Source organism: Chaetodon auriga, chromosome 5 (assembly GCF_051107435.1).
Source record: "Chaetodon auriga isolate fChaAug3 chromosome 5, fChaAug3.hap1, whole genome shotgun sequence".
Taxonomy (NCBI): Eukaryota; Metazoa; Chordata; class Actinopteri; order Chaetodontiformes; family Chaetodontidae; genus Chaetodon; species Chaetodon auriga.
Genome location: NC_135078.1, coordinates 17,350,270 through 17,377,347, shown reverse-complemented (window position 1 = coordinate 17,377,347; position 27,078 = coordinate 17,350,270). Strand labels below are relative to the sequence as shown.

General features: G+C 44.3%; 2 protein-coding genes across 2 annotated transcripts; both read left to right on the top strand.

Moving 5' to 3' along the window:
• Positions 1-160: 160 nt before the first annotated feature.
• On the top strand, positions 161-6,538 carry creb3l3l (cAMP responsive element binding protein 3-like 3 like). Its single transcript, XM_076731329.1, has 10 exons — positions 161-301; positions 1,422-1,562; positions 1,853-2,246; positions 2,411-2,526; positions 2,605-2,697; positions 3,139-3,245; positions 4,115-4,183; positions 4,297-4,381; positions 4,503-4,596; positions 4,821-6,538. The coding sequence occupies exons 2-10, from the start codon at positions 1,422-1,424 to the stop codon at positions 5,213-5,215; spliced, it is 1,494 nt and encodes a 497-aa protein (XP_076587444.1). The 5' UTR covers positions 161-301; the 3' UTR covers positions 5,216-6,538.
• Positions 6,539-9,094: 2,556 nt separating this feature from the next.
• Positions 9,095-10,719, top strand: gadd45ga (growth arrest and DNA-damage-inducible, gamma a). The gene is made up of 4 exons (XM_076729745.1): positions 9,095-9,229; positions 9,345-9,446; positions 9,554-9,764; positions 9,921-10,719. The coding sequence occupies exons 1-4, from the start codon at positions 9,177-9,179 to the stop codon at positions 10,032-10,034; spliced, it is 480 nt and encodes a 159-aa protein (XP_076585860.1). The 5' UTR covers positions 9,095-9,176; the 3' UTR covers positions 10,035-10,719.
• Positions 10,720-27,078: the final 16,359 nt, after the last annotated feature.

Below are 27,078 nucleotides of genomic sequence, written 5' to 3'. Positions count from 1 at the left end.
TAATAATTTTCATCTTGTATTGTAATTTACTTATTTTATTGCCGCCACTTAACGTCCATAAAAACGGAAATCGGAGTACGCTACACGGTAGGTTACTGTACTACACGTCCCAGAAGCACCCAAGAAGGTCACGTACTCATGTCGACCTTTACGTGATGACGCAATTTTTGCCTCGTTGGAAGGTGGTTGCAGGAGGAAGTGCTGAGTCCGTAGACGCCAGTAGTGAAGAAACACTGAACAGAAAGCAGAAGACAATTGGAGGCACTCACTTGAATGGTCTTTTGTCTCCCGTCATCTAACGGTAAGAAAACTAATGTCGACAGTCACTGTTTTGGGATGTTTTTCAATGTGTTTAATGTCACGAGGGACCACGCCCTCCTGACATTAACAATCATGACAGGATTATTGAAATAGCTTTAACTAGCTTAGCTGGCTGACTCGTCGATGTTGGCCTAAGACGTGTCTGTCTTTCTGCCATCGGAGATCATAATGCAGAAAGTTTATCATCCTGTTAACACCAAATCTCATGAATCTCACTGCTCATAGTGTTCAATGCAGCATTAAGTAGGTCGATTGTGACTTAAATGGCTATGATGCAAGACCGTACTCATATTGCAAGACAATAAAAATACCCTGCACCCGATCTGCAGTCTGACTTTTTTCTTTTTTATCTCGGCACAGGATGCATATCAGAAATCCTGCTTTCCTTGAATTTAGTGAAGGTTAAACATCTTTGTTTTGACACTTGATTTTGGATTCAGGTCTCGTGACAAAGGCATGGGGGGCGGGGCTCGATATCAGATGAGGTCATGGTGGGAGTGTGGCAATGATGCAATATGAAGCTGTTTACATGGCACTTCAGTGTACGTGTTATTCACCCATTGACGGTGAAGTATGATGTCTTACGCTGTCATTAAACTCCTCACAGTCTAAACAGTGTCCACATGCACCTGCAGCCTCCACATGGAAGTCAGTGTGGGGGCCGGGCTTCAAGAAGTCAGACACTTAAGTCGTGTATCACAAATAGCAGGGTGATATTGGGGAAAAAAGGAAATTCTAGGATAACATTTGACTCAGTACTTGTATTTGATATCCAAATGTATGTTTAAACAACATTAAGTCATGGCTGAGGTGTGTGGTCAGATCTCTGCTGCAGCAGACATCTTCATTATTATTATTTTTTAAATTTTCGTCACAACTTCCCAAAGTGATGTCTTTTGAATTACATGTTTTATTTGATCAACATTGCAAAATTGAAAGATTTTCCTAAAGCCTGTTAGAGCAATACATTACATTTAAGCTATATCTCAAATTTCCAACATCCCAAACATGGCTAATATGACATCATGCTTGTATAATGTCACATGAACATCGATGCCGTTGTTAACAAATGCTGTGTGTATGCTTCTGTGATGATGCAGATGTCCGTCACTGAGGACCTTCCAGACATGGACGGAGCAGACCTTTTAGGGCTGCTGTTGCAAGACCGAGAGGACGGGTCCACTGAGCCTCTCTTTCCTGATGAGAACGGCCTCATTGAATCCTGGCTGTCCGAACAAGATGTAAGACTTCATTCACAGAAAAGAAATACAAACTTGTCCAGGTGGTTTTATTGCTGTCCAAGACAACATTTAACCACAGTGTTCCTCTTTTGTTTTTGGATGACTCAAAAAACTAACTGGGAATTTTCAAACTTTATGTAACCTTGGTGTTAAACCTCTTCCTTGAAATGGGGTTTCCCCTCATTTGTATACATGGTTATGTGACTAACTACTCACTGTTATGGTGATTTTCATGGTTTGGACACATAATATCAACACCACAGAGCAGCTAATTATGTTTTTCCCCCCAGATGCTGACAGGTATGGATACTGAAGACTTTCTGTCCAGCTTGTTAGAGGGAGAGGACAACATGGGGGTATTCTGTCCCTCTCATTCTCCCTTGGGCAGCGACAGCGGCATTTCTGACGACAGCAGCTCTGGAGCTGGAAACAACAACCTCCCGGGATGCCTGAGTCCACAGGGCAGTGATAGCGACGTTGTGCCCAGTCCCAGCTACTCCCAGCCCAGCCCGGTGCACTCTGACCCTGCCCTGGCCCCTGGTGAGGTGCAGACTGAGAGTCTGGAGGCCTTAACAGTCCAAGCAGATCACAGCTACTCCATGCTGCATAGCAGAGACAGTGACATGGATGTCCTGCAGAGCGTGAGGGCAGAGAAGCTGGACACAGATGTCTTCATTGATCTGGGTATGTGTAGTCCAAGAACTCGTTCATTTGTGAGTTCTATAGCCTAATGTACACATTTTTTTTTATAATTGACCCACTCAACCCCTTGATATCCGTTTAAATCCCTTATGAGCAGATAAGAGTAGCAGATTAGGTTTGTTGCAATTGCATTTCTCTTGTGCCAGATGACTTGGTGAGTGAGGAAATGGAGGAGGAGGAGGACATGATCAGTGAGCTGCCCTGCACTCTGGCCATAGAGGACTCGACACAGACTTCAGCTGAACTCAAGAAAACCGACCAGGTCAGTTTTTTGAAGAAGACAGAAAGTCTCAGTTTGTTTCGCTTCATATAGGCTCATCTTCATCTTCTCTCCCCCCAGTTCCAGTTTAAAGAGATTGTCCTCACTGAGGAGGAGAAGCGGCTTTTGTCGAAAGAGGGAGCGACTATTCCCACACACATGCCGCTCACAAAGGTAATTAATGCTGAAGAAAGTTTATTTGCTTGAGCTGATGGTCTTGTCACGATGCTGTGCGGCACTGTAAGCTGATCTGGACAAGAACATCTGGCGAGTGTTGGAAATGTTTATATAAAAATAAGCATAATCAAACAACATGCTGCTGACTCATCAGAATAATTGTTGTTCATTTTTGTAGCAGTTATTTGTATAATAATCCCAAATAGTGTAATTTTTTTTTATTTGGTCATATGTGAACATTTTTGTATTATATCTTGGTATGAACGCAGTTTTATTTTTTTACCCTCAAATCCCTTAACCCTAACCCCTTCTGCTTGATGAACGCTCAGATGGATCTTCTGTTTAGTCTTCCTGTGGCGCAGCTGCTGAGGGCTGCTACACACACATCGTCATCTGTCGTGTCAACATTGTGGTGAAAGCGTCCTCTCTGTTTAACAGGCGGAGGAGAGGACCTTGAAGAGGGTCAGGAGGAAGATCCGCAACAAGCAGTCTGCTCAGGAGAGCCGCAAGAAGAAGAAGGTGTATGTTGATGGACTGGAAAACAGGTGAGATGAAGAGAGGTGAAGTCTGTCGAGTAAATTCTTTAGCATATATACACACATTTCAACATCTGTTCGTAGGATAGTGGAAAATGTCTGTTTTACTTTCCCACAGCCCATAGTGATGCCTTCAAACGTGCTGTTTTGCAGCTGAAAACTCAAAGATAGATTTACTATCATGTGACAAAGAAAAGCTTCAAACCCTCAGAAGCTGAAACCAGGCCATGACTAATTGCTTATCAAAATTACCAATGTATTTCCAGTCAATCATCAACTAATTTCTCCAGCTCTGCAGTCCACAGACAGTTATTCATATGTGGCCTTGTGGTTACTCAGAAACACAGAGTGCAGGGAGAACTTAAGGGCTGAGTCCACAAAGCATTTTTTCCCAGCTGGGTGCGGTTGAGAGCACTTTGGAGCTGCAGCGTTTTTTCAGCTGAGACACTTTGTTTGCTGTTATATTGAATATCTGTGGAAGTAACAGTGTCGGTGAGAACAATTGTCCCGCCCTTCCGCTGCTGTGATTGGATTGCTGGGTAAAAAGTGCAGCGTTTTACCCAAAATTGAATGTTTTTTTTAACTCTCGTCAACCTGAATAAAAGGGCAAAATATGGCAGAATAGAAGCTCAGCACCATGCTGGTGTTTGTAGCGTACCGTAAATATGCTCCCATTGTAAGCAAGTCAAAAAATACACTGACCTCAGGAAAAAACGCTTTGGTGGACACAGACCTGGGCAGGAATAGTACCTGCTTAGTTCCGTGTGACTAATTATACTAGCAGTGATTTATTTTCTGTCTTTTTATGGTTGGTCAAAAATTCTTTAATGACATTTGGATAAATATTGGACTAATTTCTGAATCCATGTCTATCACAGGGTTGCCATCTGCACTGCACACAACCTGGAGCTACAGAAGAAAGTCCAAATGCTTCAGAAACAGAACATGTAAGAACTCTGAGATGTATCACCTGTGCTCAGACGTAATAGCACGAATCGAGAAGGTCTTTCTGAATCTTTTGAGGACCTTTACAGTAAATGTGTCCCCTTGGTTCTCGCAGATCCTTGATAGAGCAACTGAGGAAGCTCCAGGCAATGCTGAAGATGTCGACCATGAAGGCGAGCACAACCAGCACTTGTGTCATGGTAAATTTGTTGCCTGACTCCTTTTTTTTTCTCTCCAGATTAGATTTCTCAAGTCAAGTGGCAAATTCTTTGTCACACTGCAGTATTTCATCCTCACCCTCTCCTTGGCTTTGTCCTCCAGGTGTTCCTGCTCTCTTTCTGCCTCATCATCTTCCCGTCAGTCAATCCATTTGGCAGAAACACAGAGCAGAAGGAGCTCTACACACCCTCTTCCAGTAAGTTACCAGAAAAAAAACTCTGCTTTGTTATATTTCAGCCTTTCTCGTCGTGTCTTTTTAATACATATATGTTGGATTTTTCATCAAGATAGCACATCTGTTCAGTGTGTACTAGCAGACTGCATCACATCACCTTAGTTTCCCAGCCTGTGTAGTGCTGTTTTGCTTATTTCCTAAATGTTATGTTTCTTGAATTTCTCCTTTGTCGTTCGTTATTGCAGTCATCTCCCGGACCTTGCGCTCACTGCCAGCAGACAGCACCGATGCCATACCCAACCCTGCGCCTGAGGAGGAGGAGTTCCGCTTGATACCCCAAGCAGACGTGGAGAACGTTAAAGCCATCTTCGCCGGCGGCCAGAAGAATCACACCCCCGACTACCAGAGGGTGGAGCAGCCAGACTCGGAAACAGGAATCAACAGCAACTCCTCGGCAGACTTCCCCAGTCCCGCTCAGGCTGCAGACATGATACCGGGGCCGGCTGGTGGGGTAGGGGCCTTAAAGGAAGGATCCATCGATGCTGCTGTGGCGTATGAGGTCACAGGATCCAAGGATAACTGGATAGACCGGAACCCGCCGTCTGTCATATTACAGCAGCACCGCTCAGATGAGATGTAGTATTGAGATGTTGATCAGTATATCCAGCAGAGGGAGCCATATTCCCACTGTTTTAGGTAGCAGAGGGAAACTGAAACTTCAACAAGGAGGAATGGAAAATACCAGTGATTATCGATATATGATCAGTCTGTCTGTCCCTTCTTTTCCCCTCTAACAGCCCTCTGATGTACTACTGTTACTTTATTTGCACTTTGTTATAATTTCCTTGTTCCAGTGGCCATGAAGAACTGGAGAGAGATTTCCATAAGCTAGTGCTTTAAACTACCTAAATATTGGGACAGTACAGCGATAATATACATGATTGCATTGCTGGAGGCCACATGCGATTTAGCACTGAGGGCTCTCACCTTATTGTACAAAGTGGTGCTAATGACCAAAATTCGTAAACTTGTGCGCACCGCCACAGGACTATTTTAATGAACCAGATTACTCCAAGAGGAGTATTACTTGATTGCATTATTATTTATCGCTAAACTAATTGGGAGGGCTTCGTTTGACTCTGGATCTGATCATCTCCAGCAGATCTAGATGTTCACCCAAGCTGCTCGTGAATGACTCTGCCATAGTAAATTATTGTGAAAAGAAGTAGTCCAAGGCAAACTAGCCAGAAACCTCCACAGCGTAGTAGACGATAGACTGCTTGTGTCTCATAAAGCTTGATCAAAGTGGTTGACCACCGTGATGCTTAAGCCATTGCAGGACATTTGGCCATTTAGAAGACTTGTAAAGTTTGTTAGTATCTCCCTTGTAACAAGGGTATCCATGCTCCTTTTAATTTTGGAATGCTTCGTTTTTACGTTGTACAGTAAAGCAAGAAAAAGTGTCTGCAAAGTATAGAACAGTACGATTTAACCCCTGATTTCGTCATTGATCACCAAACCCCAGTCCACCCCTCCGTCTCCTCTTTTTCAACTTCACGGGACAGTTGGTACCTTTCTAAACATGTCTGAAATACCGAAGCACCTGTGTGCACTGAATAAGGGGTTTGATTATTTGCTCAGTAAACCGTGTCGCAGTAAGATATACTCAAAAATGTAATGACCTGTTCTGTCAGTGAGGCATTTTTGTTATTTTTTGTGTATTTCTTATGTTACTGTTAGTGATAAACGAAATCTAAGTGGTATTGGAACTGCGTTTTGTTATAATCGACAGTCAGTGAGATTTTAAATGTTGATCACGTTGAACAAATGCACTGACATTTGATGTAGTCCAAGAAGGGAATGTAAATAGGCTTAAATGATTGTAGCTCTTCTGTACATTTGAACTCTTTATGTATAAGACATGTCTGGACCTCTATAATAATAAACTTTTTATAAATCAGAATGAGTCTTTTTGGGTTTTTCTCGGGTAGTTTCATTGACAATGAATAGAAGAATACCTGTGAACTCTGTCTTTCAATATGACTGCCAGTGCAACCCCAGTATGGAGCTGTTTGCCACAGCTTCTAACAACTACAGGAGTTAGGTACTTTGCTCATGGTCCTGTCGGGAGGCTGTTTCCAATTCATCCTCCACAGGGATTTTCACAGCCAACATGGGATTTCCCCCCATCCTCTCAGCCAAACTGCTTACTGCAATCAGAGCTACAAAAGCCACAAAATTCCAACAGCTTCCGGATAAAAAAAGATTTTTCAATGTTGTTCATCTGAGCAGCAAATCACAGTGTATTTAGACTTATTCATGTGAATGACATGTAAATACACCTGTGTGGATAATACAGGGACACTGTGAGGATGCTCAGTACATGTGCTTTATATTCTATCAATTCAAACTGTAGATTTGCTGCTTTTTTCAAAAACAAATTTCTGTCTGGCTTTGTATTCCCCTGGTCACATCCATGCCCCACGGCTGGAAAACAATACTTGTCTGACTTTAGACGCAACCTCAGCTGTCGGGGAATAACAACATGGGGACTGGTTGGTGACTCACAAGTGTGAGGTTGGAATCATGAGTCATGAGCTTATCCAACATGTTGAGACTAGTCGTGTACAAGGGTAAAGGTCAGTCTCTCTGAATGACCAGCAGAGGGCGATGTGAGTCCACAGTTCTGACCCAGCGCTGTGCTCCGTGCAGGGTGAGTGGAGCAGAGCAGCTCGTGGTGTAGATAAGGTTAAAGGTCATCCGCTTATCATGCAGGCAAACTCATTTGCATTCAAACAAATGTCAGAGTGGCTTATTAGCCGATTTGACTCATCATTTAACAAGTAAGGAGTGCATTATTCCTGTAATTAGGCCTAGTGGTGATTGTATCTTTATTTTGTGGTATTAATGTCCTTTATGTGCTGCACATTGTCGTCATGATTACTTTTGAGATTTTAAAATTTGCCTGAGTTACTCACACGTGGGTCTACTCTAAAGTTAAGACAAGAAAACCTGCACAGCCTTCTGCATCTGTCTGAAAAGCGGACGATGTTGAATGTAAATATGCTTCCCCGCTGATAAGATAAACTGGTCTGAAAACACTGCTGGACGCGGCACGTGGCGCTTTGCGGGAGGGGCCCACGCGCATCTGTCGGGCATCTGCCGCATGGTGCTGAATGGAGTGGGGGTAATTAAGAGTGCGGGGCGCACGCAGGACACACACACACACACACACACACAGACACACACACACACACACACACACACACACATCCCCCAGCCCAATGAAAGGACCGGGGGCAGGTGGAGGACGTGATTATTGTTGTGACACAAAGTCGCTTTTTTTCCACGGAGAAACGACACGCGTCGAGTCAGACTGGCAATTATAAGCTTCCTTTTCAACGGGGGAACAAAAAACTGGCGTGTGCCGTCCACAAGCTGTCCTGATCGCTCCCCGAAATGCCGTCAAGAAGTCTGCAGTATTTGGGTCAGGGCAGGCTTGCAGAGCTCTCTCTCCGGGACAGATCTGTTACTACCGGGAAGACCGTAAACACAGCAGCACCTTGGGTAACAGGTCGATCAGGTGCACGCGCGTGCAGGTGTACCGTCAACAAGCTGTTTATTGAGGGCAAAGCCAGACTACAGGGAAAGTTCGGAAGGCCTATTTATAACACAGCAGTGATTCCCCACGCTGGGGAAGTCCAGTTCGTAGAAGATTTTTCCGGAGTTTATCATGGAAGAGATTCATTTCATTACTGGTTCCACTGCCGTTTCACCCACAGCAGCGATTCGGCAATTTTCCTTTCACTTATCCGCGTACTCAGTTACACTGTCACCTGGAGAGAAGCCGCCTGCTATGCCCACTGGTTTTATAACCGCCTTGAGAAAACACCACTTGCTGCATAACAATTATATAACCTACAAACACAAGGCAGGTTTCCTGGTACTCCATGACGAGGTAAATAACACGGTGAATAAACGATGACATCCACCTGTGACCATCGGAGAACAAATAATCACTTTATCCGAAAAATAGGATGCTGAATCTTATTTCAGATGTATCTCTGTTTATCCTTCAGAAGCGTGTACTGTCACTTGGTTTACATGTATGGTTAGACATTTAGGTCAGTGTCAGCATATGCCAAAATATTATTTACTGTGTGGCGTTCAGGTGGCCAGTTGAAGCCACAGTGGGTTCAGGCTTTGTTGTGTCGGCTGTACAGTCACTGTGAAAGTCCATCGTAAACAGGACTTTTAGTTTGTGTTCATAGTGGTGATGTTGGATGTTGACAAGGTACGGAGGAATCGGTGGTGGGTGAGTGGGTGGGGGGGATTTCTTGAAAGGTTGTAATCTTGCCCCACGTGGGGTTGTCAACATGCTCTGCGTAACTGCGCGGGGACTTGTGCTTTCCCCTGGCTGCTCTGAGCCAATGGTAGGAGGCAGGAGCGGAAAAGACCGCCCCTTGCCGAGAAACTACGCTGACATGCTATAAATCCACCCACCGCCTGTTCCGAGCTCAGAATAACGCAAGAGTCTGAGAAGAGAAGCACACAGCCGTTTCTGTTCACTGCAAAACCCCGATCGCGCTTGGATTATAACTATGACTCTGGAAGAGATCCGCGGACAAGAGAACACAATGGAAAACGCAGATAGGTAAATATTTTACACGCGGATTCAGCATTATTCAAGCTGTTGGGTTAATGCTTTACAACTGTCTTGCCCTGAAATGTGCTCAGTGTCCTGATGGTGTGTATTTTTCTTTGTGAAGGGTGCAAAGTGCAGGCGCAGCCCTGGAAGAGCTGCTGGTCGCTGCTAAGAAGCAGGACTACCTGACAGTTGGTGTTTACGAATCTGCCAAAGTCATGAATGTGTAAGTATTGCAATTCATGAAATCTTTAACTACAATTGCCTTTTTTTAAATTTAAGCGTAAACCTGAGCGCATATGTTCTGACCGCCTGTCTTGTCCTTTCCCACAGTGACCCAGACAGCGTGGCATTCTGCGTCCTCGCCACCGATGAGGAATACGAGTGTGACATTGCTCTTCAGATCCACTTCACCCTCATCCAAGCTTTCTGCTTCGACAACGACATCAACGTGGTGCGCATCAATGACATCGAGCGCCTGGCCGACCTCGTGGGTGCAGACGAGACCGGCGAGCCCAAGGACGCGCACTGCATTCTTGTCACGGTACGTCCCCGGGAGCACCCACTCAGCCAGTGAATCATGCATGCATCACCACTCTGTCTGAATTCTCTGCACACGCTACCTAGTTCCTGCATGTCTGAATGTTCTGTGTCTGTGGCAGGTGTTCTGACTCTAAACACCTCTTTCCTTTTATTCCAGAGCCCCAGTGCAAACCCATGGAAAGACCCCGCACTGGATAAACTGAGTCTCTTCTGCGAGGAGAGCCGCAGTGTGTACGACTGGGTGCCCACTATCACACTCCCAGAGCGCTGAAGTGACTTTCCACTAACAATCATGATGATTAAAAGAAAGTAAAGGAGCTGAGCTTCAGACGGGGGTGTCAAGCCTTTCTGCCTCACATGTCTGGATTAAGAGGCTGTGGCTGTAACCCCCTGCACGACCTTCCGGTGCATTCTGGGTCAGCACGTTGGTTCTGGATTACCCTGAGGAAGGGTTCGAGTTCAGAGGTCAAGTGTGGACTGGTTCAGGTGTCGGTGGAGTGGACAGAAAGCCTGATGGACACTGAGAAGGGTTTTGGACTGTGCTGCATAGTGCATGAAAGGATGCTGAGTTTTGGCCCAGTTAGTGCCCTAGATAAAAGGCAACGGGGAACTGAGCAGAGAAGGTCACAGAGCTGGAGACTGTGCGAGAAATGGACATATGAAAGTGCGGATGCTGGACTGAATCTCATCAGAGGGGAACAAGGAAGATGTTGGTCCAGAAGAGGGTATCTGAAAATGACCAAGTGGACTTTTCTTTTCCAGCGCAGCTATCAGGAAGTTCTTGGAATAAGCACAGACTTTGTTTGCAAATCCTGATTTGAGCTGTGTCTGTACCTGTGACACTTATTCATGGACTATTATTTTTACTTTCAAATATGCAGACAAAACGATGCAATATTCATTTGAATTGTACTCATTTTTAATGCTTTGTGAATAAACATTTGAAATGAAACTCATCCTCCTTTGTCAGAAATGTTATTTCTCTTTTGCACTGAGCTTCGCAGACCACTGGCACTCACCAAACCTTAGGTTGGTGAAGTTGCAGCAAAGCGTGGGAAATTACAGCAGATTGCACAGATATAGAAGTATCAGGAAGTGTTGCATGACATCAGCTACTGAGTAAAAGAGAAGAAAAAGTAAAGTGTAGGTCGAAGATGGAAAGTTGGGCGGTTGTGAGACAGGGATTAAGAGAGAGTACGGTAGTTGCGACATAATGATACTTGTGACATGTGCTCTTTCCAGGCACTGATACTTTGCTGCTCGTAGACCAGCTGCTTTGTGCGACAGCTTGCACAATCGCTGCAGCCAGAATCGAGGCCGAGGCTGGGGGGCTTGCAGGAAAGGAGCTTTCTTTTGTTTTCTGTGCACAGGCAGCTGAGGCTAGAGAGGTAAGTGTGTCAGCGAGTGCTCTGCTTAGTTTGTAGTTTTGTGCACCCAAGTGGAAATGGGATGCTGTATGGAATTAATAACCAAATTTTGATCTGCTGTAGAGCACTGAGGTTAAACTATATATCAGAGATGCACTGTTGGGAAATCTGAAGTATTGCATATACATGTGTGGAAGCCCAGTTTGATAAATCCTGCAATGGCTTACAAAATTCATGCACGCCATTAGGCAACACACATGGGGAAAGTGATGAAAAGTTTTACATTTTGTATTCCTGTACACACGTGCACATGCACACGCACACGCACAGCCACATGCAATCACATCATAGAAAATGGACTGGAATTGGAGCTGAGCTGTAGCGGAATGAGGGTCAGAAAGATGATCAGTGGAAGGTAAGGGGAAGTGTGTGAGTGTGTTGTGGTCGATTCTCAGCTGAAGCTGTCAGTAAAGGGTGGACCACATCAAAGAGATAGCAGGCTTCAGAGGAACTCGTCTCACTTTTCTTGGCAACACCTCGGTCTCCAGCCAACCACTGGTCATACCCGGCATGTGTGCACGTTTAAACACATAGGTGTACGCATGCATGAACAGACACATGCAACTGTATGTACACGCACACGCACTAAATGCTCACAACTACATACACAAGCAAAGGAGGCAGTCCCTCTCAGCTGAGGTTGATCACAAGTAATTGCTCAGTGTTCTAAGAACAGAGGAAGCTTTACTCTGAAAGAATCACACAAAACAAGTTGTAGAGAAGCAATAAAGGGACTTTCCATGGGCATTACTATCTGCTTTGGTAGGCATATGTAAGACACAAATAAATTACCATAAATGCTTACTTGTACTAGTCATTTTCCTATATGCACTCTCAAAACTGAAGCTAGATTGGGATTAAACAGTGTTGTCAGACACTGATATGAAGACCAATGTGGCTTGTGATGACTATTTGTCTGTGGTCGGTGTACTCAAAAATATCTTTGAATATCGTTCACAAAATCTTATCAAAATTACCTATAAAAGTCCCAGCTAACAAATTTGAGTTTCAGAGTTTCAGAACATAAAAGAGAAAGTCTCTCTCTCTCTCTCTCTCTCTCTCTCTCTCTCTCTCTCTCTCTCTCTCTCCATATATATATATATATGCACATTTCTAAAGGCACTCAAATATTCAGGGATTTTGGTCTATGCAGGTCAGTGTTCTCCAGGCAGCCTTTTCTCTTTTCTGCCATGAAAAAACCCCCACTACCAGCAACAAAAGCAGAGGCAATCGTGTCTAATCTTGACCTGTTTTTGGAAAAAAGCAATATTTAATGCCCCAGATAAGACCCATTTTCTCAAGAATATAAATGCTGACTGTTTTATTATTTGCTCTGAGTAAACAAAGTAGCGATGGCTAAGTGTATGGTAGTTACAAGTACAAAGTGTAGTATTGACTAAATCCTTGACCTACTTCCTGTATAAGTTATATTGGGGGTCTTTGTGATAGATCAGGTTTTACTTTGTGCTCTCCACGACTGCATCAACCGGGCCCACATCTCAGCCCTAATTTCTGTAGCATCAACTCATGCAAGCCCTGTGCAAGACTAAAAAACAACATGCCTGTTTTTCATGCTTCGTTCCTTTTGGCTTCAGGTGTATGTGGGCCAGCACAAAACAAAAAAAGACCACTGGGAAGGGCTGCCTCTTGCCTGTGCTGCTATTTGTATGGAGTTAACAAACATCTTCTCTCCGTGTTGGCTGTGGTGCCAAAGCCTGGAGCAACTCTCCAGACTGTCGAGGCAGCCCGACTGTCTGCACGAGGTCTGAGCCAGAGATCTATGATAGACTGTAAGGGAGGGAGCAAGACCAGACAGATGTGTGCTCTGACTTAGAAACATTAGTTTTTTCAACTGTGGCATAGAAAGATGGTAAACATCAAGTGGTAGTTTACTCCAGGGTGCTATCCAGACTTCTTTCTTGAATTGCTGATGGTTTGTTTCACACTGGCCACAACCCTAGACAAGACATCCAGTTTTTACCCGATTGATCCACCACCACTGACACAGAACGTACCTAGACGATTAAAGGGAATTCAAATGATGACTTACCTTCTTAAAGGAAATGAGCAACAGCCTGGGAAATAACATTCATTCAGTGCAGAGATGAAAAGATTGATACCACACTCATTTCTGCCAAAATTAAGCTGAAGCCTGCAGCTTCTTAGCTTAGCTTAGCATAAGTTACCTCTGGTAACAGGTAAACAGGCTGGCTCTGTTCGGCGCTAACAAAATCCAACATCCATCCAATGCTGAGCATGAATGGATGAATGTGGCATGTGTTGTAAAGCGTCTGAGTGGTCACAGTAGACTAGATAAGCACTGTATAAATGCAGGGAGTTCTACCGTTTACTCAAGCTGCTGCAGCTTCATATTGGACAGACTAACAGGAGAACGGCATCAAACTTCTCACCTAAACTCTCAGCAAGAAAGTGAATAAGCTTATTTCCCAAACTGTTGAACCATTCCATTAACAAGCTGTACACTATGTTTAAGGCCAGAATTAGCTGTCTGGTCTGTTGCAGCAGATGTGCATTGTGGACCCTCCACACTTATGTGGTCAGGTTTGTTTCCAAAGATTTCACTGAAATTCCCAAATGCTCAAACCTCCTTCTGTTGGAGGCAGGACGCTTGAACAAGCCTGCCAAGGACAAAAATGAGTAACATTTGATATTGTGATAGCCTTTTGTATAAACTTGAGGATCTTTCAGACTTTGGTAATAGTAATGTCGACAAAATGTGTCCCGTGGTGTTACAATACCACATAATGCTGGCCATTTGACTATTTCAAACCTGGAGAAATGTTATAGTATGTATGTCCAAATTGGGATGTGATTCCCAGACTTGTGGTTCAACTGTAAATGCTAAAGGGAGTTTGGTAGAGTAATACTCAGCCCTTCCCAGAGCCATTACTTTCATGGGGAACTGTGGTCCCTTCCTCCCATTCCCCTTCTCCATCTCACTTACAGTAACCACAGCAAGATGAGATTACACCATGAGCTGGCAGGCAACATCCCCTCTCACCCCACCCAGCTCTCTCTCGCTCTCTCTCGCTCTCCTGCTCTCTCTCGTGTGGCCAAATTGGTACCATGAGCTCAAGGCCCAGCTGGCTCTGGCAGGCAGTAGAGATAGATAGATGGATGGCTGGTGTTGGGTGTCTCTAATCTAAGTATGTGTCACTCACTGGAGAAATGAGCTGCACCCTCGCTGCTTCTGCTGTTGCTCAGCTTACAGTGAGCTCACTCGTCAGAGGCTGTGTGGTGAGCCAGCACAATATGCAACTTTCAGAAGTTCTCAGATTCATGGGGCAGGGAATTTCTCATTGCTGTGGTGGCCAAGGTGATTCCTGTACAACAACATGTAGACACACTGAGGCTGCTATCGGTGAGGACTCTCAGTATGACCTGACGCAGGTGGTTTTTGAGTTTTGTGGTTGCGGTTAGAGCTGAGGTAGCTGTAAATGTTGAAGCATACACACACATACACACACGTACACCTGGGCACCTGGGATGACCGCACTACACTGACGGATGAGATCACATGATTTAAACCTCTTAGTTCAGAAGTAATGATCGCGGTTGACTTTCTACAGAACCTATAATCAGGCAGTAAAACAGCTGTGTGTGAGAGCCAAGGGGAGGGTGGCCAGGTTACAAACACACTCACACACACAAACACCTGACCTACACTTAGAGATCCACTGTGTCCCCTTGTGGGGGGTACAGTGACACACACACACACAGCAGGTCATTTGCAGATGAGGTCATGACACACACTTAACTGCTGTTAATGTGAAATACTAGTCTCTGGCTCTGCGGTTAAAATCAATGAGACAGTTGTCTTAAATATAATGAAAATAGGAGCTGGGCAGAGAGAATGGATTTAATTCCCTCCACTATTTGTGAAGGATATAATCATTTGGATGTTTGTTTTCAAATTGGTACATCTGCAAAATTGCCCTGGGATTGCATCAGGGTGTTTGCTCTGCAGCAACTGAATGGACTGACTGGATGAATTGCATGATTTCTGAGTGCAATATCTGTATCAGTCACACAAACGAGATTATCTGTGTGCCCTCATTGCCTTTTTGCAATGAAACTCCAGTCACTGTGGTTATTAAAAATAATACATTAGCCATGATAGCAGTGACCTCACATGAACCTCAACAGGCTAAAGTTAGATCACATGGTCCAAATGCCAGATTTCTCAGTTCATCCTGCCTCATGGTGTTTCCATGAACTGAGCACCATCACAACAAACACACAAAATACTTTATAGCAGAAACACACTGAGATGAGTAAACACGCAGGCCTTCTTGGACAAACCACAAGGAGCAATATGATGCCAAATGCATTGATCAAATGAGGCTTGGCCTGTGGGCATTCCTCTTTACATAAGCTGTAATGAGATAACTGTAAAAGGCAAAGGCTATTTCAGGACAGCTGAAACAGCTCAGAGAATCTCAGAGTCTTACAGTCTCACCTGGTTTGTTCTGGCACAGTAAAGAACAGACGAGGGAAAAGGAGAGTAGACAATGAAAACAGAAAACGAGCCCTTAAAAGTATGCCTCCAAGTGGGTTATCATTCACCAAAGACTATGGTATTTAATGAATGCATCCCATTCCTCACTCATGCTTTTCCCCTGATGCCGAGTATGCCTCTGGATTCTGTTCATGTTTTCTGGTTTGCTGTGGCTGCAAGTCTGGCTGAGGTGGGGCAATGCTAACTGATTTGCCAAATATGGGGAGCAGCCTGCAACCTCGGCAGGGCTGACACATTACTGACATAGCTGAGCTTATCCTTCCAGAAGCACATGTACTCAAAGCTGTGCCAGGAATTCCCTCTCACAGCCTGCAATCCTCATGTAGAGCAGCGGGCCAGGAGACATGGCCATAGTAGTGCAGTCTGGAGAGCACGGGAGATACAAACAGACATACACACATACAAATAAAATGTGGGGACGCTGCAAGATATTTGCTCATCTGATAATAGAGTCTCTGCTCTGTCCTGGCGTGCAGATGGAGGGGGCAGACTGGATGAGCGGGTTGATTCAAGGATAGATAGAAAGAGTGTAACAAGAAAGAGATAGACACATTGCATGGATGGTGTAAATTCCAAATTCCATCACGCTGATGTGTAAGACTGTTGCAGGCTAAACAAAGTGGAATCTGAAATAGCAACACTCATTCTTACTCATGGGGAAGTCAAGAGCAGCACACACATGTGCCATAAACACATGCACAGAAAAAAAAGGAGAGAAACAGGAACACACTGTCCACTGAGTATTCATTATTTTTTCACATCATGATTCTGTGCAAGCCTGAGACAAACAGGACAAAGAAGGAAAGAAAAACATGGAAATACCAGTAACAAGCTCTATGTTCTTACTTTTAAGGACATTGACAGTGCTTTGGTACCTCCAGTGGAAAGGTGTCAAGGCAGCATGACACTTTTTTAGAGAGACGATGACAGAGATACAGAGAGAGGGAGAGAGAAAGAGAGAGAGAGAGAGCAGCAGCAGCACAGAGTAAACAGTGAGACTGCCAGACTGTCTCTCTGCTTTCAGTGCATACGCTAATTAGAAACCTCGAGAGAGGTTTGAACAGTCAGTTAGGGACACGGCCTGCCTTGACACAGGGAGAAGAAGAGAGAAAGGGCGAGGGAAAGATGTCAGGAGATGAAGGAAACAGATGAGACGGACAGAGAAGTAAAGGAAAGGGGAAGAGGAGGGTCCCTGACGAAGGCCTTGTTTGCCTGTGCTGTGCCGTCACTCGATTACAGGTCAGGGTTATTAGGGGAATGATGATGCAGGAGCTCATGCACAAACAAGTTTATTTTTTGTTGAAAGAGTGTGCGCATGCATGTAAATGTGTAACGGTAGATTATGAATCCCAAACTGTGCACATGTACACACACACATTATCAAAGTACACACAGCAACAAAAGCATGTGATAACCTTTGTGACGCGGTTATATATTAAAGTGACCACCACATGTTTTCAGTTTTCCTATGTGGGTCTGTTTTGCTACGCGTTAAAAACATGCTCCTTGAACCACTAAGGTATTGCATAATAACATCAGGATCTGGACTGACTGACCATGTTCTTGGCAACATATCTTATCTGATGCTGCCGCTACTCCAACAACAGTCACTGACAGATCAAAACTGCCAGCAGCAAAAAAAGGAACAATAAGAGTTTATATAGCTGATAAACACATCAGCCAGGGTTATTTTTACAACAACAACAACAAGCTAATGTCATGAGCAGAATTACTGCGAAGAGTTTGAGGCTCCTTCATGCACAAGACAACATTTCTAAGTTTGCACACTGCAGCACCATGTGCAGCCTTTCAATTTGAAATCCCTCCCAGAGGATGATTTGAAAGTGCAATTAGAATTTTGCACAGGGTACAAAAGGAGAGAGACATGTTTTTCAAGGACTTTTCAAGGGAATGATGCAATTGCCCCTCGTCCTTGCACTTGGCTTTTTTTCATAGCAACATACCATACTTAACCTAGTAACACACTGAGGGTGCATGGCAACAGTGGTTCAGCTTATCCCGCCTCCTCTTCCTCTCTCCTGTCTCTGCACCTCTACATCTGCCTTCATAAGAGCACATACCTTTGCATCGAAGCAAGCCCCGTGTTTGTGTGGGTGCACTGTCATTGATGGAAAACAAAAATAAGCTCTTTTTGTTTTGCCGGTGTTACTTAATCTGCAGGGATGGAGTGACAGGCAGAGGGAGAACAGGGGGGAGGGGGGGGGAAGGGGCTGTGCTCCGAGGTCCGGGTACCAGCCAATCAGAGGGCAGGATTAGCTAGAGGCAGGCATAAACACGAGTTGTTGCTGTTGGTAACAGAAATTTGATTGGTTGTTGGGAGTTCTTGCTCAATGGGATAGGTGTCTCAGTGAGTGGGTATTTTGATCACTGTTATGAATCTGTTTATCTGCTGTTATGTTCTTTAATAACCTTGTTATTCTTCCCCCTTTTGTTTCCACTCACAGAGGAGGTCTTTATGGTTCAGCCGCTGAGGCCATACCATAGTAAAATGTCTCAGCTGTTATGCACCACTCAGTGCTAAATCCTCCTGAACTGTGGTTACCTTTAGCTGCTGGCCTGTGGAGGAAAGGCCATACTGTGCTATCTGGGCTGCAGAAGTAAACACACTGAGCAGCACAAAAAGCTGCACACCCCATAGAAATGACATGGGTAGGGGAAAGATGTGACGTTGGAGGACAGGTCACTGACCCCACTGTTGCGCATGATGCAGTCACACCTTCTTCCCACACCGATGCAGGACTGTTGTTGACTTGCAGCACACTTTTTCGCTTCCAAGCACAGATTTAAATACACAGTTTAACACTGTTTTTATGTGTATTTTCTCTGTCTGTAAATTTGAGCTCAGCTTTGATTCCGTGTCATGAAGCCAGACACAAACAACATGTCCAGGCCTGCAACGTCAGGCGACAGAATAACATGTAATCCTAGAGGTCAGCCTCAACCTGCCTGCACCCAGTCACACTCTGTTTACCACAGCATCAGACGGAGCACACAGTGCCGCACATGCCGGCTTTGTTTACATGCGGTTCCTTCCTGAAAGGGGCGGGGCCGCACACCCGGCATTCCAATGTTGCTTTGGAAACAGGGCTCCCACAGCAGCCAATGGGAGGGGGGGGGATTATGACATGTGTGTTTGTGTATGTGAATTAATCAAACAGTGGTATCTATCCGGCAGCGTGTTGACAGGGGGAGATTTTTTAATCAGCTCACTCAAGGAAGAAAACACACTGGGCAATAATACCAGGATCAAATAAACACACGCTGCTAAGCCAATTAAAAATCAACGGCCTAATCTCCCAATGAAGGGTTGCGAGGAGTGTATGTGCCTGGGAGTTTGCGTGTGTGCCAGGTTTGTTTGTGATAAATGCTGAACATGCTCCTTAAGACTGCTCTTCTTTTAATCGTTGTCACAGAAACAGTTTCCGTCATTTTCATTTCTCGATCTCAGGGTCGTATAGAGGCCACGTGTGTTTGTGCCCGAGCAACTGACACCCTAAAAAAAAAAGCAGTATCCTGAGTGTGTGTTTTTGTGTTTGTGCACATGAGCGTACATGTGCTCATGTGTACATTTTCTTTATACAGCTGTCATTGTTATGACAGAGGTTGATTGCTGGTTCTGTCACCTGTTTGAGGTTCCTTTACTGTCAGGCTCTCGCTGTCTTCCAGTTAACAGTCACTTTATCACTGTGGACATACACAACAGAGGCTCTTCTATGTACCTGATTGTATAAAAGCATGTGTGTAATTTCACACACTCCAGAACACAAGCAAAATTCAAGCTACATGTGGACTGATGCAAGGAGCAAAACACATAGACAGTGTGATTTTCTTTCCTACAACTGATCATGAGTTTTTTTAATTAGTTTTATGTAAATTGCATTTTAATATGTTTTTTTTATTTCATTTGATCTTTTTTTTGTTATCGTAAAATAGCACCAGAGAGCTGCAAACATTTTCATTCATTTACAGAGGTGTAAAGATTGAAAAAAGTGTACATGTGGTCTGTGTTTTTGTGCGTGAATGTGTGCATGTTTGTTACCTGCCACACAGGATGCAGCTGCAGCAAGTAAACAGTAGTTGCATAGTGTGTGAGTGAGTACATCTGTATCTGGGTGTGTGTTTTACTGCTTATTTCCTTATGAAAAGGGGCTTCTCTGTAGTCCCTGTCTATCCTTTGTTCTCTCTGTCTTAAATCCACAGCCAGCTCCTCAGATGAATCTGCCCTCAGGGCAGGAGAGAGGTAATCTAATCAGTAATCCGTGATTTTTTTTTTTTCCTTTTTGTTCCAGGATAACCCACAAAGCATGTGAGCGCAATCATGTTTGCCTAAAACGGGGATGTAGTAATTGAGTGACAGTTCATCCATATAGCAGCAACATGGACGGTTAAATGTAACACTGGAGTAATGCTGATGGTTGTCAGAGAGATTGAACCCAGGTCTCAGCTTGTTGGACAAAAAAGTGGAAGAAAACATTACAGCATGAAGCACACTGAAATAGTTGGAAAACATTCTTTTTCCTCACATAAACCTCTTCTTGCTTGTGTTCAGTATGCATCTAAAGTAGCTCCTTTGTCCCAGTCTAACAGCAGACTGCCAGACAGACAGTTTATGAAACAAAGAAAGGGACTAGCCAACCACAACATCTTCCGCAGACTCCTCAACTCTACCCAGCAACTACTGTACACCGACACTGAGCCAGTCTGTTTATGCTGCAGACAAACACAGGCTTGCATGTGTGCTAACAGACATGGACGCAGACCACAGACAAAAGCTTTTACTTGGATTGTGAGTAAAAGAGGATCTGTAAGTCTGCAGCTTTGCATGAATGTGTGCGACTGTCTGTGCAGATCTTGTGCATCAAAGCGTGTGCCTGCCCTTTGCACACATGCCTGCATGCACTGTATGTATGCAAGGAGGAGGAATTAGGAAGTTCTGCATCTGCTGTTTGGCTTTAATAATTTCTTGTACAGTATGTTGTACTGTGTGCAGTAGTGTGTGTGTGGGTGGTCATAACAATATGCAGATGTACATGGGGGCTCCGTGTGGGCAAGCTTTATCCACAGCCCTAGAGCAAGGCAAACTCTCGCTGACGTCTGACTCGGAAAGTGACAAAGACGGACTTTGTTGCCTCTGTGGGCGAACCGAAAGAACCCAGCCTTTGAGCGCCCTGCTTTGATTGCGTACGTGTGCGTTTGTGTGTAGGTGGGTAGGTGGGAGTGTGTATAAACGTAAGGGAACTGTAATTCCTACAGCATATTAAAGGGTATCTCCAGCCGTATTAATGAGGTCATAATGCAGAAATCCACTGCCTCATTTAAGATGATGATAAGCCCTGATTCTTTCTTTCTTTCTTTCTTTCTTTCTTTCTTCTCCAACACACTTTAAAGTGAACAATAACTCCACACAACATACAGTGCAGTCTGCAATTTCACTCCCTCCTGTCACTTTCCTCCCATACTACCATCCTCCTCCTATCCCTGTCAAGGTAACTCTGCTGTGGTCTATATCAAGTGTGCGTGTGTGTGCAGTCTGCAGCACAGAGCGTTCGTGCCATACCCTTTCAGCCCTCTATCTTAGCAAAGCCAGACATGAGTCGTCTCTCATTCAAATACAAATCCTCTTTGTTGGCATAGATTCAGAAGCAGTGAATGTCTCTTGAAACACACACACGCATAAATGCACGCACATACAAGTCCCCAGGGGCTTGTTTCCTTTGATCTGGATCTTACTCAACCATAGACAGTGCAGCAGGTGTGAGGCAGCAATCAGGTCTGTGTGTGTATATGTGTCATCAGCCATATGGCCTTTTAGTTGCTAACTACACACCTAACCCACCTCATGCACCTACTCAAGCAAATCAGCCTCCATACAAACACACACTCGCTTTCACCCTGTCTCCAAAGCAGCTGCAGTAGTTAGAAAACACTCTTGACTGACGAACTCGCAACCGAGGGCAAATCACGGCAATTCCTAGGCTGATCCTCCACCAATCAGACGCCTGTGGCTGAATGCAATCAGCAGCTGAGCCAATCGGGGAAAGAGAGAGGGACAGCCAATAGCAGCAGGAGCCAGAAACCAAAGCAGTTAGAGATAGAGATAAACCAATCAGAACCTGAAGACTGAATCCATTGATGTGTTGTTTTTGAAGCTCTGCTCCAAACTTTCCCTTTACACTCAAACATGCAAGATGTTAATGCCCTTATTTTGTAATCCTAACTTTGCAGCTAGTAGTACACAGGGAAATCCAAACTTACACAAGATTGTCATGTTACGGAACAAATCCTTCCATGTTTTTTCAAGGACACTGAAAGACTGAAAGCAGGGGTCTGTTGCAGATGTTGCAAGATGATGAAATCGCAGAAATAAGCAGAGCAAACAGCATGTCTGTTTTTTCTGTTTTTGACAGACTGACAATTTAAAAAAAAAAGGAACTACTTCATAACTGTCTATCTGCACATGCCCCTTTGTTTGTGTGTATGCATGTCTTTATGGTTCTGTAAGTGTGTCAGTGTGTTTGTCCCAGGTCACCCTAAACCCTCCGACTTCATGGACAATAAAGCAAAGAGGCGTGTCATTGTCACACGTGCTGCCAACTGTTGCTGAGACACAAAGCGAACATAAAAACCACTTTACTGACTGTGAAGGCCCCCCTCCCCATGACCACGGCACACTCCAAAATCATGAGCCATGCACACTCCTGTCCTGGCTCCATTGTCCCAAATGAATGAGTGGAGGGGTGTGTATGTGTGTGTGTGAGGACAGCTGGCTCTCTGGCTCCATCAGTAGCAGCTGCCCCAGCCTCAGGCCCTCAGGGTGGAACAGTGCAGATTAGAGGGTGGCTGAGGTGGGGTGGAGTGTGTGTGTGTGTGTGTGTGTGTGTGTGTGTGTGTGTGTGTGTGTGTGTGTGTGTGTGTGTGTGTGGGTGGGTGTGTGTGGCCCAGTCTGTGGCCTCGAACTCAATGAATGGAGGAGAGGACCTCACCCCTTCTTTGTCCCACCTCCTGTGTCATTTTCTTTTTCATGGCCTCACCATTTCTTTTTCTGTTTCTTGTAATCCCAAAAAACTAAAGGAAGTGCATTTTTTCCTAAATGGAAAATTAGGATGCAATGTAATTATAGGGAAAGAAGAAGCAGACAGAGAAGGGGAGACAGCGGCAGAGACAGTGAAAGTAGCCAGCGACAGCCAGTCCAAAGGCTAGACAGTGGGATGGAGACAGCGACAGACATGGAGAGTTTTGGGTCCCCACTGGGTGCTGAGTGGGGGCCAGCTATGGTGGCTTAGCGACAGCTGTTCCTCCTGCCTATAGGATATCTGAGCCAGGCCCTTTCAAAATACAAGGCTGTGATGAAGAATAGAGGGGCCACTTCTCTGCAGTGTGTGTGTGCAGAAGCAGAAATAAAGAGCTTTTGAAATAGATGGGTGTGGATTTTTGCCAAGACATAAAGAGTGGCACACTTCACCCAAATTTCTCAGCAAATAAAAAGAGCATTCTGGCCGGACTGATAGGAGGGAGGGAGACAGACAGACTTTCACCACCTAAAGAGCCGTTTATAGCCTAGTTTTTATCCATGTCGCTTTATTTAGACACAATGGCATCCCCAGGACAGAGCCGCCGTTTGTTGACACAGAGGCGTCATTCAGAGCTCCACAACAACATGATATTTGCACAGCAATGTCGGCCTCTGAAACTCATGCAAATGTCTTCATCTCAAGCCCTGTTCCGCTGTGATTCAGCCTTTACCTTGAAACATCATGAAAAGTACACAGAACAGAGGGCTAAAAGCCTTAAAGAGCACTGAGTCATGTGTTTGCAAAATCCATGTAATGCAGATAAATTATGGAAAAGGGATAAATGAGGTGAAGTCTAACCTGAAAGAAAATATATGACGTATCTGATGCAACGCTGACCTTTGGAGAGCATTGTGCAAAGTCTGTCTCTGCTTTGTTTAACTGCTTTCATCACATGCTAATGCAAGGCTGACTCCCAGCTGATTCTTGGATCTAGATTCTCTTTACACCCTCCACACTTCTGTCCTCCTCCCCCTCCTCCCATCTTACATCCACATGCACCGTAAACCCACTGACCCTTGTTGCCAAGGCAACACGTCAGTCTGATCCAGAGTGACAGCTCTATTCAGGTTGTCATTGTCTCCCATGACAACCAACGAGCGATGCTTAATTAGGATGAGGGATGCCCCAGAAATTAGAACGACGGTTGATTCAATTACGGAGCCTTTGTCTGCTCTTTGTTTGTCACACACATTGTTATTGGCCGTAACGAAAAAGTCGTTTGTCTCAAAAGATAACTTCGCCAGGAAAAGCAAACAGAGAACAAAGCTTCTTTTTTTTTGGATTTTGAAAATGTGTTACACGAGGGCATTTGATCCCACAAGGGCAGTGAGATCAGGATAATGACCACCTGAATGGCTCATTCAGAGGATGCCAGAGAATGTGTCCAAAGTTGTATTAACAGCAGCAACTGCCTGGGGTGCCTGATCAGATCTGAAGGCTCCCTGCAAGCAGAGAGCCAATCAGCTGAAACCATACCTCCAGCAGAGGAGAAACGAGATGAGTGGGATCAGATGCAGGATTGCATTTACAGGAAGTGGCACTTAAAATCCCCAAATCTTATTATGACTTTTCCATCATATTGATGTAATAAAGGGAAGTGATCTAAATAAAGAACCATATCCTGTGAATATCATTACTCTTACATAGTATAACATATTGTACATTACATTGCGCAACAAAATGCACAGTGATTGCATTTTCTCAAACGTCACATAACAGTTTACTGTGGACTTAATGTTTACGAAGTTTGGACCTTGCATAGAGCAAGGTGCTGAATACATGGCTCTTATTATTCTGTAAACAGCTGCATCCACTGCTGTTAATCTCAGAAAATACATTAGTAAATAGAGGGTAATTCCACCCTCAGCTGTCAGGGAAGCTTCGCGGGGCCTTCTGCGTATTTGGCAGATATAATCGGAAACTACTCAGCAGGTAATTACAAAATAAACAGAACATGGTATGTATAATGTGTATTGGTTGCTTCATGCACTCAGGTGAATTTGAAAGCAAGGAAGTACACTATTTGGTACAGCTGGGGAAAGAAAGGAGAGGTTTAGATGTGGGAGCTTCAGTCATCTGGCTCTGAATGAAAAGTTACTGTATGTATGAGTGAGTGTTTGCTTTAATCGTATTCACCTCGTACTTTTTCAATCTGTTGAAACAACCCGAGAGTAGAAATAACTCTTGACCTCCCTGCACACATGTGCACACCTCAGCTGGCACCCGCAAGTACATACTCCTTTTTTTGAGGAGTTACAAGCCAAAAATGTTGAGAACCGCCATTGTAACACACAATGAATCGCTCTCATGATGATGAATCACTACATGGCTGATAAAGACAAGACCCTTGGCAAATGCTCGCTAGCTTACACTGTCAGTAAATTACCATCAGCATGCTGATGAAAAGCGTCCCACTGCAGGCACCAGAGACGCTGTTATTTACCACAGAATGATTATTAACAAGCAGAAAGAAACCGCCTCAGCTGATTGTGATGACCTTTGACACGGAGGAACTTGGGCACCTGGTCTGCTTTCCTGACACACTCCTCTGTCTGTTTCCTCTACACTTTGTCAGATTCTTATCTGACTTAGATGACAGATTGGAAAAATACTGCAAAAGACAGAGAGAGAGAGAGAGAGAGATACACACCTGTTCACATCAAATAAAAGCCATGCTTCTGCTGTTACTGTTGTGTATGTAAACACACACATATGGATGCAGAGTCTTGCATGTGCGTGAACACGAGGAGAATATACTGTATTTTCAGGAGTATAATTTTCTCTCCTATCTTGATTGTTTGCACTTACAACAGCACACACTGCTGCACGGCTGATAACAATCTGTCTACCTCGCTATCTAACTTCATGCCTGCATCTACCTGTCAAACCCCCCGCTTTACCCCCCGTCATCGGCCTACCTGTCTGCGCCTCCTGAAGCCCTGATTTAACCAGACAAGTTTATTAAGACCGCATCCTTATGTTTACAGCAACACAATGGGTAATTGCTTTTGGAGGCGGAGCGTGTCTTTCCTGTATGTCACTGTGTCTGTGCACCCATCAATCCACCACTGACTGTGTGTACGTGGTTGGATGCTGACTGGCTGATCTAATCTGATCCAACTGTCTAACTTCTGACATAATTCATGGCTTCATGGGTAAAGAAGCCCTTTCCAAAATATTACAAGGGTTCTGAGTGTTTGCAAAGGTGTGTTTGAGCTGAAAATGCCTATTGTGTGTTCATAATATGCATTTTTTTTTTCCATCATACATACAGGTTTTTAACTTGCTAAGGAAAATTCTGAGCACTTACAGACTGTTATGTTATGGGGCTTTTACTTATGACTTAAGACTAAAACATGGACAATAAGATGTGTGATGGGTGTCTTTATATTATGTCGTGTTTGCACCCTTGACAAAATCCCAATAGTCACACTCTGTGTTTATTTTTCTCCTCCCGACCACTAGATATAGCCTCAAGTTGTTGCCATCATCATATACTAAACATTGAAAAACATTCTTAATGCGTTCAGCTGTTTTCCGAAGCTTGCAGGCATCACAAAAGGAGGAGTGAACAGGCAAAATAGAGCACGCACAGATGCACGCGAAGATGCACACACACAAAGCCGAAATGCTATCAAGTTTACAGTGGCCTGAGGCAGCAATTGAGTCTTGTGATTAAACTCTTTACCGTAAGATTGCTGCAACAAAGGCAGGTGCGTGTTTGCATGTGTGTGTGTCATGGGTGTATGAATGCTTGGTGCAAACACTGTGCTGAATACCCAGCTGTGCATATACTGAACCTTGCTCTAAAATCAATACAGTGCTGCATTTTATATACACTGTGTAGATAAGGAGGAAGGTGGACAGTGGCCCTTTAAGAGCTTACTGAAAATACCCAATAGGGTAGGATGATTTCTAAAGCAAATATTGATCGCAAGAACTGCTTCACCTACATTGTGAGAACAGGTTTAACTTCCCTGACTGGAGCAACATAAACGCTCTGAAACGTGAGTGTGCATATAGTACATGTGCGCTTACATGTGCACACAAATTCATTTCATTATGAAACATACTTGAGCAATAGCTTGAATGAAGCAAGCAACAATCACATCTGACCTGGTTAACACATCTGCACAAGAAGTCCTGGTGAAATATGAAATACGATGCATTCCTGTAGAGGTTTTTGGAAGCTTGTAAAATAATAAAAAGGTCTCAGGACAGATAAGAACACTCTCTGCATGGAATGTGAGAGCA

Coding starts and splice junctions, on each gene's coding strand:
- creb3l3l (XM_076731329.1), top strand. CDS start 1,422: ATGTCCGTCACTGAGGACCTTCCAGACATGGACGGAGCAGACCTTTTA. Junction 2,527..2,604: donor AACTCAAGAAAACCGACCAG/GTCAGTTTTTTG, acceptor CTCTCCCCCCAG/TTCCAGTTTAAAGAGATTGT. Junction 4,597..4,820: donor GCTCTACACACCCTCTTCCA/GTAAGTTACCAG, acceptor TCGTTATTGCAG/TCATCTCCCGGACCTTGCGC.
- gadd45ga (XM_076729745.1), top strand. CDS start 9,177: ATGACTCTGGAAGAGATCCGCGGACAAGAGAACACAATGGAAAACGCA. Junction 9,230..9,344: donor ACAATGGAAAACGCAGATAG/GTAAATATTTTA, acceptor TTCTTTGTGAAG/GGTGCAAAGTGCAGGCGCAG. Junction 9,447..9,553: donor TCTGCCAAAGTCATGAATGT/GTAAGTATTGCA, acceptor CCTTTCCCACAG/TGACCCAGACAGCGTGGCAT.